This window comes from Mesoplodon densirostris, chromosome 9 (genome assembly GCF_025265405.1).
Source record: "Mesoplodon densirostris isolate mMesDen1 chromosome 9, mMesDen1 primary haplotype, whole genome shotgun sequence".
Lineage (NCBI taxonomy): Eukaryota > Metazoa > Chordata > Mammalia > Artiodactyla > Ziphiidae > Mesoplodon > Mesoplodon densirostris.
In genome coordinates, this window is record NC_082669.1 from 45,620,317 (window position 1) to 45,637,294 (window position 16,978).

The 16,978-nt window shown below is 38.5% G+C and overlaps 1 protein-coding gene across 6 annotated transcripts in view; it reads left to right on the plus strand.

The window, feature by feature from the left end:
• Nucleotides 1–1,223: 1,223 nt before the first annotated feature.
• DGKB (diacylglycerol kinase beta) overlaps nt 1,224–16,978 on the plus strand; it is a 653,248-nt gene continuing 637,493 nt past the window's right edge. For all 6 annotated transcript variants that reach the window (XM_060107578.1, XM_060107580.1, XM_060107582.1 and 3 more), the window contains exon 1: nt 1,224–1,293. In XM_060107578.1, coding sequence (XP_059963561.1) covers nt 1,224–1,293 — 70 coding nt within the window. The remainder of the gene's footprint in view (nt 1,294–16,978) is intronic.

Below are 16,978 nucleotides of genomic sequence, written 5' to 3' on the forward strand. Positions count from 1 at the left end.
GTTTTTTTTTTTTTTTTTTTTTTTCTCTTAAGGATAAGATGACAGAATATGACAGTGAGGTTGTGGGATTGATAGAGAACAGTAAATAGATGTCGAAACAAGGTTAGGCACTAATGCCAAATACAGGTACCGTGCCTTTAGGTAATGACATCTATATGCATAATCCTTCCAGTCATTTAATTTCATAAATTATCTGAGTAATTGTTTCTAAATATTTTAGTTTCTGTAATGATTACAGTGCCAGTCTGCTTTGTTACTGAGCAATTGATTACTGTCTCTGATAAAAAGTTGAAACCAGGTGGTTTTTCATTTTGTTTGCCTTTATAGATGTAGCAGTGAATGTAGGTCCATGACAACCTAGGGGTTTATTTTTAAGTGTGATTCACAGTAGTTCCATCTACTATAATTATGAAAGTCTGTCAGACATTTGGAATTGCTTTAATTTGGTAAATTTTATTGACATTTTTACAGATGGTAAAATTAAAATTATTGGGTTTTTTTAATTGTTAGGGGAAAAAAACCCAATTTATATAACCTGCCTAAATTGATTTGCATAATTGCAAATATATGTGCTACCGCTGATGACCATTCCAAACCATTGTTGGAAATCTAGTAGACTAGCAGACTGTATATTTAGGGAACTTTAGAGCTTATTTAGCTTCATTTAATAATCTGGGTCTAAACATAACATTTGTTTAGATATTAAAAAATTGATAAGTTTAGATTGATAAAAATGACACCCTTCTTTGCTCTTGGAATGTGGAGTTTAAACTGAACAACAAAAAAGTCTACTTGTATGAAACTAGACCTTATAAAATTTTCTTCACACTATTTTTAATCATATTTCTTCTATGATTTGGTGTTAGAAAATGTGTATAAAATGCCATTAGAGTGAGCAATTAAACATTATTATGTAAATAGAATAACTGAAATATATTATTTAAGGATTAAAAATCTTTAACATTCTATAACTTGTCAATTTTTTCTTTGTTTAATGATACTAATCTTTCAATCTTTCTTTTTCTTTCTGCAGTGCTTTAATACCTTATTGAAACTACAAACCCATATCCACAGTGGTCTCATGTTGACAGATTGCATATTTTGAAAGCTTGAGGTATTTTATAATGAAACATGCCATGTGGAAACTTTGAAGCATAAATTCTGCCAAACATCTGAATAAAGAATTTCTCACCTGGTATGTAAGAGATCTCCTCACCACCACCATGACAAACCAGGAAAAATGGGCCCATCTCAGCCCCTCAGAATTTTCCCAGCTTCAGAAATACGCTGAATGTAAGTATTCATATTGATAATATGATTTGACTTGCTTTTTGCACTAAACAACGTTATTATTTACTTACCAAAACAGATTATAAATCCCGTTCAGCATTGGGATAAATACAGGTGTGTCTTCTGTGTTTTCAAGTAAGTGAACTTGAGACTACCAGTTTGGCATGAGAAAAAGGAGAAGGTAGACTTAAATCGAACATTAGATCTCGAAGAAAAAGAACTAGAACTTTAGATGCAAAAGTGAACTTGGAAACACTCCCGCCGTAATAGATGTGAAGCAAAGGATAAGATGGTTTGGGAGAATGGAGACTGGTGAGTCTGTAACCAAGAAGAAGGATAAGCAGAAGTAAGGGGAAAAGTGAGATTTTTTTTTTTCCTGCATAACATTTCATAAAGATTGGGAGTAGGGAGTCATAGATACATCATGGCATTGAAATTAGAGGTTGTAAAAGAAAGAGAAGGTGTAGGATCTTACACCACGTTGTTTAGTGTGTGTACTGATACAAAAGATAGGCCATGGTGATTCACTTTATAGGATGCAATTTTTAAATATCGTAAGCTTCTTTACACATAAACAGTAAAATTGTATTTATTTATTGTTTTTACCATGGATTTTCAAAAATACATCTGTTTCACAAATTGAGTTTCAACAATAAATATGGGTAGCAACTGTGTCAAGGTATTGAAGAGAGAAAATGAAGCAACTAATAAATAGGAGGGAGCAAAAGGCTGGGAGCATGATGAGTAGAGAAAAAATAATATGCAGGGAATGTAATAAGAATGGTGAGTGTTAGAGAATAAAATGCAAGAAGTGGAAAGCAAAAAAAAAGAACCAATAGCACGCAATAGTGAAAGAGGCAAAAACTGGAACAGCTGGAGATGCTTATGCACAGAATTGGGGCATGTAGGAGAGAAGTGTCAGAAGTGAACTGAATCATATTATGAAGGAGGCAGAGAAAAGGATTAAACTCAAATGGAGGATTGGAATAATAAGAAATAGATATGTGAGTGAATAATAACACTCACATTTACAGGGTACATAGTATAAGTCAGGAACATTAATAAACAATGTATATCGTCTGAAGAGGCCAATTTCATAGGTTTTCCAGACTTTTCCTAACTGGAGAGCTGAAGTGTTCTGGGTGAGGTTATCAGAGTGCTGGTGGGTATTTGTAAGGAAGATGCAAACCCATGTAACCTGTAAGTTTTCTCCATCAATAATGATAAAAATACAGCAACTATCAAATGGAGGGGAGGATCAGAAATTGTTGACATCAGAATGTGGTCCTTATACTGAAAAACTGTTTTGAGCCACTGAAAGCACAATTCATCTACTTATCGTATGAAGACAATTTATCCCAGAATGGCTGAATTCTTGTCTGCATGTTTATACTCAGTGATTTTTAAACTGGCTAAAAAATGATTTACCTATGTTTTGTAATTTCTGTATGCTCTTTACTGTTGTGATATATCCAATAATTAAGTAAATATTTCTGAACATCTTTAGGGAGAGTATTCTGCTTGGTGCTGTAGGAGATGCAAATATGAACAGATATGGACCCTCCCTTTTTGGAATTTACAGTTTAATGAAGGCTAGAAACTAGTGGATAAGCAACTCTAGGATAAATGATATCTAGGTGAAATATCTAAGTACTACCAGCAAAGTTTAGGGATCTGTAGGGCAATAGTATGCAGCTAGAGATGGAAAAAGGGAAGGCTTCATGGAAGAAGTAGAATTTGAAATGAATCATAAAAAAAAACTTCATGGTAAATGCAGAAAAAATGATATCAATGAAAAGAAAAATTTAGCATATATTTGAGGAAGTGAGATGAGCTACATTTAGCCACACTACAAATTAAGGGAGTAAGTGGAGGTAAGGCTATAAAAATGAGATAGAATTTAAATATACAACGCTCAACTTGAGTTAGGCAGTGAAGAGTAATTGTAGACTGTTAAGTGTAGGGCGACATGAACTATGCTATGCTCCAAGAAGCTTAATTTACAAATACGAAAATAGTATATGTGACAAAGAGACTGAAATTAGGCCAGTGGGCTACTGGAATAGACTAAAAAACGTGGATGGAGAATGATGACCAGAAAAGCATAGATTCAAATATTACATCATTAAAACTAGTGGAAGAGAACTTGGGCAATAATAAAATACGAGAATTGAGAGAGAGAGAAAGAGAGAGAGAGAGAGAGAGAGAGAGAGAGAGGCAGAAAGAGACAGAGTTCTAAAATTTAGCTCTAAAAATTTGACTTGGAGGACAGGGGAATTTGGTGACATAATCTCCCAAGTAAAATAAACATAATGGTTTAGTTTAGATTATGCTGAATTTAGCTGGATTATTAAAAGATATTTTCCAGTGTTTGGGTACTTACAGGAAACATGCCTGTGGAGGCACTAGTATAAAATAGATAAATTATTGCCATGAGAGCTAAATTATTATTTACAATAACTTTTGCTCAGATATTCAAATTGTATTTGAACTGATAAACAGAATTTAGTACTAAAGTATTAAATATATTACAGGCTGCTACTTTTATTTTACTGGCTAAGGAATTATGGAGGTACATTTAATTCCATCATTAAAATGTTTGATTTAGTAATAGATTTGCAGAAATACCTAAGACAAGTGGTAATAAAAATTGTCATAAATGTAAAAGTTCTAACCTCTTGAGACAAAGATTAATGGGCATTCAATAAATTCGTAGTGAGTAGTGACACAGTGAGTATAAGAACATTATTAAAATGGGTCTCATGAGAAGACATGTTAACTGTGAAGGACATAAATAGTGCTGATTCCATGATCATTAGACTTGCTACTCTTTTTTAAGTAACCAAGGCAACAATGAAGAGTGTTAGACCAAATCCTCTAAGAAGTTTCCTGTATAATTAAATAGCAAAGAATATTATGATTAGGATGGATTTTTGTGTAGTAAATTGCCATTGTCAAAACATAACAGGAAACAAACTTATTATCCTGAAGATTATAAAAGTGGTATATTTTCCATGCTATTCAGTACATGTGATCAGTTTATCAGCAGCATTTTAAGGACCAGATTTTTCATGTTGCAATGCAGTGTTGGCAAAGTGACACCCCTCTGTAGTCTATTAGAAAAGTGATATATTAGATTTTAATTGTTTTGTAACTTTCAATAAGAAATTGTTTATATGTATTAAATGACTAAATTTTTAAAAAGTTATTAATTTAAGTTTAAATTTGCAGCATGCTAAGATTATATGTGATATTTTTCAAATAAGTGTTCTATACGCTTTTGGGGAGTGGGGTGGGGTCGTCGAATTCTTGGTTGAGATGAATGAGTTCATGAAACCCCTACCCCACAAAACCAAATCATTCAGTGTTGGACTTAGATAATACCATAAAGATCTTTTTCTCAAGTTATCTGATCTTGAGTTCTCTCCACAAGTGCCACAATATATCGTGTCATATTCTGTTTAGGCTGCTGTAACGAAGTGCCACAGACTGGGTGACTTATAAACAACAGAAAATTATTTCTCATAGTTCTGGAGGCGGGAAGTTTGAGATTAGGGTGCGAGCATGGATTCTGGTAAAGGTCCTCTTCTGGGCTGCAAACTGCCAACTTCTTGTATTCTCACATGGTGGAAGGAGCAAGAGGAAGAGCAGTAAGCTCTTCTGGGATTCTTATAAGGGCACTAATCCAGTTCATCAGGGTTCTACCCTAAGAACCTCATCTAATTCTATTTACCTCTCAAAGATCCCTCATATTGCGAGGTACGGTTTCAACATATGCATTAGGGGAGACACAAATTTTAGTCCATTACACCCTGTAACTATACATGTTGTTTCAGTTTCTAGGCTTTCCTCATAGTTAATTGGGGGGAAAATAGAGTGACGTTGGCACAGCATTCCTGGCTAGGCAGGTAGCACATCAGACAGCTATGTTCAAATCCTGGTCCTACCATATTTTAGATGTCTGACTTTCAAAAGTTATATAACATCTCTGTGTCCCAATTTTCATACTTGTAAAATGGGAAAAATAATAAATATGTCGAATGTTGTAAGGATTAAATTGAATGAGTTAATATATGTCAAGTAATGAGAACAGTGCCTGGTGAGTTGCAAGTTATATAACTGTTTACGATTATTATTTTAATAGAGAGGGAGTGTGTTATGTTGGCTGTTTGAACATATTGTTGATGATCAAGTTGAAAAGTGCTGCATTTTAGAGCATTAAGAGCCAATGTCTTTTTTTCTGCTCTAAGACCACATTCTTCCCACAAGGTAGAAGCTTCTGGTGCTGTTGGCAGCCTCAGATCTGTGTTGTCCTCACAAATGCTGAAGGCAGCTAATGTGAAGCCTGCTGTGGCTGCCTACAGCATGCTGAGCCCATGCTCCTGTTTAGGGTTTCAGGCTGAGTCACTCTATGGGGAGCATTTCCATTGATCTGTGGGAGAGGAGTATACTTTTCTTTTCCACTCTTCATAAAAAGTCATCCAAACTGTTGTGATAAGATGGACAGCTCTCACTCCTGCCGTGTAGAGAATTGAGCTTATCACGTTATTAGTTTGTCATTGCTTCCTGGAATCTTTTCATGGATAACAATATTTTCTATGTAAAATCTACACAGTATTTCCAAGTTATTCATTATCTGCCCACATATCGTCACTTAGGGTTAGCTTTTTATTTGCTATATACAAAGCGTGTTATACAGCATATACATTATTTTTGAAAAATACTATGTTATTACAGTGGGAACACTTCCAAACTCTCATAAATTTCATACTGTTTATAGCAGCTGGCATTGTAGAGAGTTGCAGAATTATTTGATGACTTGTTCTTTTCAATAAGGACCAGCATGCCTAATATTTGGACCTAGTGTACAGTCTCTTCCATTGAAGTGAGACGTGTGGTGTGGCTTAGTGGAAAGAGCACAGGCTTTGTAGGCAAACTAATATTCGACAGTGTTGAACCGCAGCCCCAACTTTAACTTACTAGCCTTGGGACCTTGGGAAGGTTACATGTACTACCTGTGCCTCAGCTTCCTCACCTGGAAAAGTAGAATTCTGCCTCGCAGTGTTGTAGGATTTAATGAGACAGTAATCATCATTATCGTAAATAATCGATTTTTAGTACCCTATTCTAAATAATATACAAATATTAATTCATTTAATACTCACAATAAGCCTTAGAGGTGGCAGATGATCTCTGTCAGGCAGATTGCCTGGCCTATTGCTATGGCACAATATGCGATAACAAAGATCGAAACAGTAGTAATTCATTTATATTTCTTACAGAGATCACTTTGTAAATAAACAGATTGTTAACCATGTTTCTAAAATAGGGGAATCTGGAACCCAGGATTCAGGTCCTCTTATCTCCATCAGCCACAGCCATCTCTCAAAGGGCTTTTGTACACAGGACAAAGCAAAGAAGCAAAGCTTCTAACTATGGCTTTGGCCCCAGAACACCTTTCTGCTCCCTTATCCTGCTATGTGGCAGGGATCCTGTGTCAACCTCCGTGAGCAGTTTTCATCATTCTACCCACGCTGCTTTTCTCCCGTCTCTGGAACCTCCTTCACTCTTCCTTATGAAAAACATAGGAGGGAAAAGAGAGGAGAATAAACTCAGGAAGCAATTATAATAAAAAATTTGGTAAAGTGCTTGGCCATTTTAAGTAGCTTTTCTCTCCCAAGAAACCCCACCCTCTAGCATGATGGATGATCTGTGTCTTTGAGATGTGTTTTGTGCTTGATCCACACATGATGGGTTAAGGAGACTGGAGGGAGAGACTAGACCTCCTCCCCTGTGCATATTCAATTTATTGTTAAGCAAATTTAGATGACATATTAGCCCTCTTTCTAATTTGTCCCACTGGGATTAGCTCTTACCTTTGTCCTAGGCCCTTTGTTATTGTACACTGACTCTATTTTGGGAGGCCAAGCCACTTAATTACTCTCTTTGTACAAGACAGAAGAATAAATGGCACAGAGTCAATTAACATAGTGGCTAAGAACACATAATTTGGTGTTAGATTAGACTGGGTTTGAGTTCCAGTGCTGTGATGTGCACCTCATTTTCTTCACCTTTGTCCTAGGATTGCAATGATGATTAAGCGTGAAGAGGTCTGTAGAGTGCTCAGGACTCAATCAGTTATTGCTTTGATGAGGCTCGTGATGGTGGTGACTGTGGTGGTTCTTTGTTCTTTGATTTATGACTCCTCAGCTATACTGCTTATGGGGAATGTCTTGATTTTACCCTGACACTTGTCTGAAATCAGGATCTGTGACTCTATTTTAGATAATACATGTCTCTCATTTCCGACCCTGTTTCTTCTGATTCACATTGATTAGCTCAGCAGTTCCTGGCTCTGACCCAGATTTTATTTCTGGAATGTATGTTGGCTGCATAATCTCTTTCGCCTCATCTCTGGCTCCAGTTCCTATTTGTTGTACTCCTTCAGACTGAATTTCCTGTTGGTGGCTTCTCTGGGCCCATATACCTTAAGTTTTTCAATACCTAAATCTGCAGTAGTAAAAGAAAGTAATAACTATGAATGTCTAAGTTTCCATTATTTTAGTATCCTAAAAATATATCATTTCAATGATTTTTAAACATCTTTTTCAAACTTGCCACAAAACCTTAAATTAAGTTTTATGGTCAAACAAACTTTAATAGTGAAGTTAGGACTTCTGTGAAGTATTTTGGTCAAAGTGGACCAAATTAGACTGTGATTGAAAAATTCACAGAATCTCAGTGGCTTAACAAAACAGAAGTTTATTTCTTGCTCCTATTACATTTCCAAATCTGAATCAGCAAATGGTTTAATTTCACATTATCCTTGATCAAAAGTCCCAGTCAGATGGAGCAGTCATCAGCTTTAAAATTGGCAGATGCTCTGACAGAGAAATAGACTTCGTGCATTGGGTGCTAGCTCTTAAGGCTTCTCCCTGGTAATGTTTTGCTTACGTTTCTTTGGCCAAAGCAATCCACATGACCACATCTAACTTCAAGGGAGTAGAGAAATGCATTCCTTCTGTCTGTCCAGCATTGGGGGAGACTGAACTACTTGGTGAAAACTACTAATGTGGACAGTATCACACAAATAAAATATAACCTACTATTTACCTTGGAACCTTAATCAAGTCATCACAATCACTTTAAGATTGTTTCTTCATCTTTAAAATGAGGATAGTGCTCCCCACCTATAAATAATTACTTTTGTTTTTATTACTAATATTTGTATGACAAATTGTAATAAAAATTATCACAGAGATTCATACAGATTAAATTATGTACTTCATCCTTAATTCAGCTGTAGATTAAAGGTTGTGATTTGCTAGAAGTTTCCTTAGATGCCACCACCCACATTACAGCAGGAAGTGCCACACACACACATACCCACCCACACACACACACAAATATGAGTATGCAGACTTAGACGGACCTAATTTTACTCGCTGGTTGTTATTCAGCCAACAGTACTGAGTACCTTTCACTCTTAGGCATTATGCTTGGTTCTAGGTAATATAGAAATGAATATCATAGTTCTTTCAAAGAGCTTAGTCTATTCAGAGAGACAAATATCATGGCAAACGATGATACAGCAGGGAAATACTTACTCCGGATATTATGTATGCAAGATTCTTTTTAATTGAGGTACAATTTACATAAAACGTTGTTTTAGATGTACAACATAATGATTTGATATGTATTGCAAATGATTACCGCAATAAATTTAATTAACATCCATCACCACACAGGTAAAATTTTTTTTCTTGAGATGAGAACTTTTAAGATGCGCTCTCTTAGCAAATATACAATACAGCATTGTTAACTATAGTCACTGTGCTCTGCTATACTTATAACTGGAAGTTTGTACCTTTTGAACACCTTTACCCATTTCACCCCCTGCCCCTGGCCTTGGGGAACCACCATTTTGTTCGTTGTAAGTTAAATTTTGTAGGATTCCACATGTAAGTGAGATTATACAGTATTTGTCTTTCTCTTTTCTGACTTATTTCACTTAACATAATGCCCTCAAGGTCTACCCATGTTGTTGTCACAAATGGCAGGATGTCCTTCTTTCTAATGGGTAGATTATATATGTATACAAATAAGTTGTAAAGGAAATTATATATAAAATATTATATGCCATTTATATACCATTTATCTGTCTTTACCATTACCTTTACCATTTATTTGTCTACGGACACTTAGGTTGTTTCCATGTCTTGGCTATTGCAAATAATGCCGCAGTGAAAATGAAGGTGCAGATATCTCTTCAGGATATTGATTTTATTTCTTTCAGGTGTACACCCAGAAGTGGAATTGCTGGAAAATATGGTAGTTCTATTTTTTAATTTTGGAAAACCCTCCATACCGTTTTCCATAGTGGCTGCACCAATTTACATTTCCATCGGCAGTGTACAAGGTTCTTGTGCATATCCTTGCCAATACTTGCTATCTCTTATCTTTTTGATGATAGCCATTCTGACAAGTGTGAAGTGTTATCGTGATTTTTTTTTTTTAAAAATTTATTTATTTTATTTTTGGCTGCATTGGATCTTTGTTGCTGCGCACGGGCTTTCTCTAGTTTCAGCGAGTGGGGGCTACTCTTCGTTGCGGTGTGCGGCATTTCATTGTGGAGGCTTCTCTTGTTGTGGAATACTGGCTCTAGGCTCGTGGGCTTCATTCAGTAGCTGTGGCATGTGGGCTCTAGAGTGTAGACTCAGCAGTTACAGCACACGGGCTTAGTTGCTCGGTGGCATGTGGGATCTTCCCGGACCAGGGCTCAAACCCGTGTCCCCTGCATTGGCAGGCGAATTCTTAACCACTGTGCCACCAGGGAAATCCCCTCATTGTGATTTTGGTTGGCATTTTCTTGATGATGAGTGATGTAGGGCACCCTTTCAGGTACCTGTTGGTACATGATCTAAAAATAGGCATCTTTCTCTGAGACACTGGGTGTTTCAGTCTGTAGCCTCTATGCTGTGCCCTGGGGATCAGACAGTTAAGAATGGATTCTCTGTTACAGGCTTGTGGGACCCCAGAACATACCCCACTGGCCACCAGAGCCAGTTAATCAAGGGGTGCATCCCCTGGGCCCAGCTGCAAATGCTGGGGCACTAGACCTGTGTGCAAGCTCCTTTCTGGTATATTAAGCAACCTGGAGTGAGGCAGGGAGAGACGGAGCAAAGGTGGTGCCTGCCTCTGCAGAGTATTGCAGTCAGCCCCTAGATGTCTATTAAATTAGATACTTGCTCCTCAGGCCACAGCTTTTAAGATAAGCAGATAGTCCTTTTTAATGGAAAGACTGGACATCTTTCCTACACAAAATGTTGCATACTTTCTCCTGGAAGAAACCATTTTACTCATTTAAAATTCTGAATCACTCCATGATCTCCTCCCTGTGGTATTGATCACATTAATGTATACCTGTATCTATATCTCTCTATCTATGTACAGACATCTGATAAGCAATACATAATATATTCTCATTTTGAAAGTTGAGCATTACAGATTTTTTTTTTTTTTTTTTGCGGTACGCGGGCCTCTCACTGTTGTAGCCTCTCCCGTTGCGGAGCACAGGCTCCAGATGCGCAGGCTCAGCAGCCACGGCTCACGGGCCTAGCCACTCTGCGGCATGTGGGATCTTCCCTGACCGGGGCACGAACCCGCGTCCCATGCATCGGCAGGTAGGCTCTCAACCACTGCGCCACCAGGGAAGCCCTGAGCATTACAGATTTTAACCTGCTGCCTCTGCAGTGGACCTGGGGGCTTAGTCACAGGGAGTCTGCCTGAGCCTGTGAAGAACAGTTTCTCAGTTCCCTATAGCCTGTGGGTCTCTTAGACACAAGCCCCACTGGCTTTCAAAGCTAGATATTTTGGGGGCCCATCTCTCAGGTGGAAGTATTCAAAGTTGGGGCACCGTATGTAGGATTCAAACCCCTGGCTCCTCAGGGAGAAGCTGGGAGTTGTGAGTTCCCTCCCGGTTGTGTGTCACCACAGTAGGGGTGGGGTTCATGGCAAGCTTGTGCCTCAGCCTCTCCTACCTATTTTGATGTGGGTTTTTTCTTGTTTGCCCTATGTGTAGGGGTCGTTCATGTTCACCTAGTTTACAGAGTTCTTTCAGAGCGAATTATTCCATATGTAGCTGTAGATTTGGTGTGTCCATGGGAGGAGGTGAGTTCAGCATCCTCCTATGTCACTATCTTGAACCAAAATCTATGCAAGGCTCTCCAAGAGCTTTTAACTCTTCTTCCTGTGGATAGGTATTGAAAGGGGAGTGGAATTGTAATTTTAATTGAAAGTATTGAATGAGGTTTAAAAAAGCAGAGAAACTCCAACTAATTATCAGAGCATGTGCTGAGGCATGAAAGGAAGTGACACATTAGGGAAGAATTGGAAGTATGTGTTGGTATATGTACGTATTTGTGTCTGAGCATGTATGTGTGCACATGGACATGAGTATAAACATGGAGGGCAAGATTGAAGAATTCAGCAGCAGTCATAAAATATGGATCTGTGAATGGCATTAGTAAAACGTGGTCTATCGACATACAGTCATTGGGAGAAAGTAAAGATATTAACTGAGTGGAAAAGAAGAGAGGCAGAGAGAGTACATAAACTACTCATTATAGAATCTTAGCCACGAAAAAAGAAAAAGAGGAAGGATCATATTTAAAGTTAATAGAATAAAAAGAGGGATTTTGTTCTTTCACATAAGAGAAAAAGACATGTTTATAGGGAACAAGGAGGGTAGCACATAAAGGGAAAAACTTGGTGCTGAAAGATTCTGAGCTTATGGCCAAATCTAGATTTTTATTTTGGTTTTATTCAGTTTTCTTAAGTACTTCTCTACTGTTTATTTACTTAATGTATTAGTCTTGGCCGCTAGCAAGTTACATAACTTTCTAAAGTTTAATTTTCTCTACTGTGTATTTAAGAAAATAATAAAACCTACTCACAAGAATGTTGTAAGACTCAAATAAAATAATATGTGTGGAAATGCTTTGTAAAATGCAAACTACCATATGTAAGTTAATTATTGCTTTCATTGTTATTATCATTAGAATGTTCTGAGTTATCTTTCTACTATTTCTTTTCTTTTACTGTAGTTCAGTATCTCTGCTTCTCCCAAATACACATTTATAATTTTATTATTTATTGAATTTTACGTTTGCGTCTGTGAGATTATGTGAGAAATACATTCCTACTTCTTGTGGCCCAGTTTTCCAGTTTCTCTTCAAATCCTGCAGCCTCTTTTAGAGCCTTGGCTAGGCATCTTCAGGTGTAAGGATTATTTTCTCATACCCAAAAATGTATTTTATAAGGAAGAACATTGCTAAGACTGTAGCGGTCTGAGATCTTACCCTACTTACAGTGTAAGAAGTTAGCTTGCTGAGGCGTCATGATGCTAGAAGGAGATGCAAGACTCCTGGGGCAGAGAAAGAGGGCTTTGTTTATCATGTCACAGAAAACATCATGTACCTCGTGCTTTTATTGGCTCCCTACTTTTGTTTTTTAAATTAATTAATTTATTTTTGGCTGTGTTGCGTCTTTGTTGCTGCACGTGGGTTCTCCCTAGCTGCGGCGAGCAGGGTCCACTCCTCATTGTGGTGAACGGGCCTCTCACCGCGGTGGCCTCTCCTGTTGCGGAGCACAGGCTCTAGGTGCACAGGCTTCAGTGGTTGTGGCACACGGGGTCAGTAGTTGTGGTGCGCGGGCTCAGCTGCTCCGCGGCATGTGGGATCCTCCCAGACCAGGGCTTGAACCCGTGTCCCCTGCATTGGTAGGCGGATTCCTAACCACTGCGCCACCAGGGAAGCCCCCTACTTTAGTTTTCACAGGGAAAGATGAAAAGGGCCAGGTAACCTTTGCACAAGCAGTGGGTTGAGTCATAGGAGAACTCCAAGTTTAGGGAACCTGAATGTTTTAAAATAGACAGTAAACAAAGCTTCCTTTTGCTCAAGAGAGGGTCACAATCAGTGTCTCTCAAGGTTTTTCACTCCAAAAACATCCTTGAAATGATAGTTTGGAGAAAAATGTAGTCTGTGTCCCTGCTTGTAAAACCTGCAGAAACATGAAAGAAACATTGAGAATTGTCTCCCAAAGAATATAAGCTTATAATAGTCTTTACCACCATAATCAGTAGCCCAGAAGTTGATGAAAACACATATTTTCCCATCAGGTTGCCTTTCATTCCGTATAAAGGCAGCCTCAGATTTGTGCCCAGAAGTCTCCTCATCTTGGTCTCTGATCCCTCTTTTTTCCCTATGCCCTAACACTGGGTTTTCAGATCCATCCTATTTGTGCCCTACTTTTCAAGCTAGGAGACTCACCTACTTTTCTATATTCATCCAGGGAGGATGAAGGGGAATCCATTTACTTACAGGTATTTTAGAGTCTACTGTGAAAAATAGGCTTAATTCTTAAATTTTATTAAAAAAAATTAGTTCCTTAAAACACATTTATGCATGCACACACACCTTTTTCTTACAAGTAACAATCATCATTAATTTATTTTTCAGTGCTTTATATTATAGAGTGAACACAGAAAGGAAGGATCTGGGAGAAAGGGACAAATAACTCCACTCCAGGCAAAGTCTCCCCTTTCGCTGAATGCTTTGAGAACTCCTCGCAACTGAATGAACATTGAGGGTCCTGCCCCATGGCATAAGTGCCTTTGGAGCAGAATGTGTTACTGTTTGAGCTTCTACAGCTGCCAAATGATAAATGACTTCTAGACCTTTTTAAGGCTTAGTTTCTTACTAGATTAGGATAATCCACTGTCCCTTGAAACCTGCCCCCAAACTGAATACAGTGGGAAATCAAAACTCTCAAATGAAAAAAAAAAAAATCAGGAAAAGAGTAAAATGCTGGTGGTAGCCACGACTTTGACTTGGAGAGGAGAGTCCTCCAGATGTTTACACAATTCTGCCAAATCTTTCTCGTTTATAGTTTCCCTATGGATATCAGAGATTAGTAGTGGTATTTTTAAAATTTTGCCAAATGAAAGTCTTTCTCTAGAAATTTACCCATAAAAGCTCTGCTTTAGTTAGAAGATATTCAAGGAGGTAGCCCATAATGAAAGGAATCCCAAAGAAAGCATAGAACAAAGAATATATTCTGATCATTGGTGGGATATGATTTGATGTGATTACTGAAATACCCTATTACCAATATCAAATTAACTGGTTGTGATGGGAAAAAATACTGCATACATTTAACTTATGAGCCTGAATTATTTTAAATAAACCTTTCTGGGAGGGCACATTTTCCCTTCCACTCCCCTCGTATTCACTTCACGGTGGCAGAATTAAAAAAAATTAAAGGTCTTAAACATTTTGGGCTCTTTGGGGTCAGAAAACTTGTACTCTAATGATCTCCAGTCTTTTTTCTCTTCTTGGGTGTCAAAGACATCAGGTGTTGCTCTCAGCGTCTCTGGGAAGTATTTCTGAAGCAGCAGTGACTGCTTCCATAGGTCATTTATGAGGCACTATTATATGGTGCAGCTCCATTTAATGATAATTTCTGCTATTTCCAAAGTTGCTTTCTGGTGAAGGGAACCTTTCAGAATTCTTCCTTCTTTTTCCACTGTTGGCTGCCATCACCATTATATTGAGTTTTCTGCTAATTTTCCTTGTATTACCTTATCTCCCAGTGTGATTTAAAAAGCATAGAGTTGAGAAGTAAAAAACAATACCGTTAACTTAAGAGTTCCTTAATGTAGTCCCTCAAAGAATCCATCTTGGAGAAACCGACATTCGTAAATTGATCACTGGTAAAATTCCATGTGTCCTGTAATTGTATGTTGCTTCAGTGTTTCTGAGTCCAAATTCCACATTAAATGAAAGAACTCTTTCTCCTACTTTGTAGTTTCCCTTTCATCTACTCTTTCAGTTCCTTGGGTATCTGAAAACTTTCAGTATCAAAGAAAGTTTGTACTTTGTGTTTGGCTTCTTTTCACTGCAGTCGGTAGGCTGAAATATTTGGAACTGCTCTCATGATATTTTTGACCTCTAACTGACCATACAAGTTGGCACAAAGGCATGCAAGGAGAGCATGAGAAGATGCCAGTCAGTCTCTCCTGTAAGAGGTAAAGAATAGGGCAATACCTACAAGAAGTTGGAATTGACCTTAGTTAGCAACATTAGTCTGCTTAACAGGTGCTGGGTCCACGGGCACCATTTTTCTGACCCCTTCTTTATCCTCTGGCAACAACAGGGGCTTCTCAGTGCAGTCAGCCCAGGTGCACAGAACCTTGTACATTTAGACCTCTGAGAGTTATGTCCATAGTCTTTCTAGGGAAATGTGGACAGTAATGCCCAGAGATGAACTAAATAATAATAGTCCCCTGAGGGCCTCCCTGGTGGCGCAAGTGGTTGAGAGTCCGCCTGCCGATGCAGGGGATACGGGTTCGTGCCCCGGTCTGGGAGGATCCCATATGCCGCGGAGCGGCTGGGCCCGTGGGCCATGGCCACTGAGCCTGCGCGTCCGGAGCCTGCGCGTCCGGAGCCTGTGCTCCGCAACGGGGGAGGCCACAACAGTGAGAGGCCCGCATACCGCAAAAAAAAAAAAAAAAAAAAAAAAAAAAAAAAAAAATAGTCCCCTGAGACTCTGTCCAGAATTCTTCCTCTGTTAGTGCAGACACCTTGGACTCTTTACACTTTTCTCAGGGTCTTGCAAGTCAGGGGCACCAATAGGACTCTATTACAGGGTGCACAGTCAGCTCCAATAGGATGGCATTTTGTCCAGCTCTAGGAAAGAATCCGTTCGAAACATAATTTATGCATATAGCCTGTGCTATGGATTCCTCCCCATTGCACTGGTAGCAGTAGGTGTGGTGTCCTTTTGAAGTGGATCCCATAGCTTGCCCATGGTGTCATGTCTACTCATGAGGTGAGGTTTGGAAGTTCTCATTTTAGCCACCTAACGTGTCCACTAACATCTCAGCTCTCAATTAGCCATATCTTATGGGTTGATATATGATCCCTCCTCCTTCAACTATTTCTGTTTTTTTCCTGGTTCTCCATAACCTCTGACTTTTCTTGATCCCCTTGAATTAATAAAAACCACAGAGATATCCAGACATCTTGGAGAGATTGATTGCAGGCAGAGCTTAGCTCTGGGCCATGTGATTGCTCCTACCAGGTCTTGTTTGAGTCTTAACTGGCTTTCTTTTCCTAAACCATCCTCTCTAGCATATTTTGTAAAAACTTTCTAGTGTATCACAGAATTGCATATATTTTATCTTCTCTTTCCCAGGTGATTAAGAACTTAGCATATGTATCTCAGCATTTCCTAATTTAATGAAAATTTGCTTTCTAAACTACTGATAGCACAGAGCTCAATATACAGAGATGCTGCCACTTTCTCAAAATTTCTCCAGATTCTCCTCCATATATATATATCCATACACACACACACACACACACACACACATCCTCCACATAATATAGCTTGCTCCTAACTTTGGAGTGGACACAGCATTTTCAAAGCCTATGTTTCTTCTTCAGGTCTACTGCAGAGTCCAGGATGTCTCCATGTTGTAAGTACTTTTCTCTTAAAATGCTCTATATCTCTCTACTGTCAGTTTAAATGCCACAGTGGAAGCTTCCGGAACTTTCTATAGGATGCTTGATGTAGGTGTAGCCATTCCACAGGTCAAAAATCCTGGGCAATGCCTTCTCCGACTGTT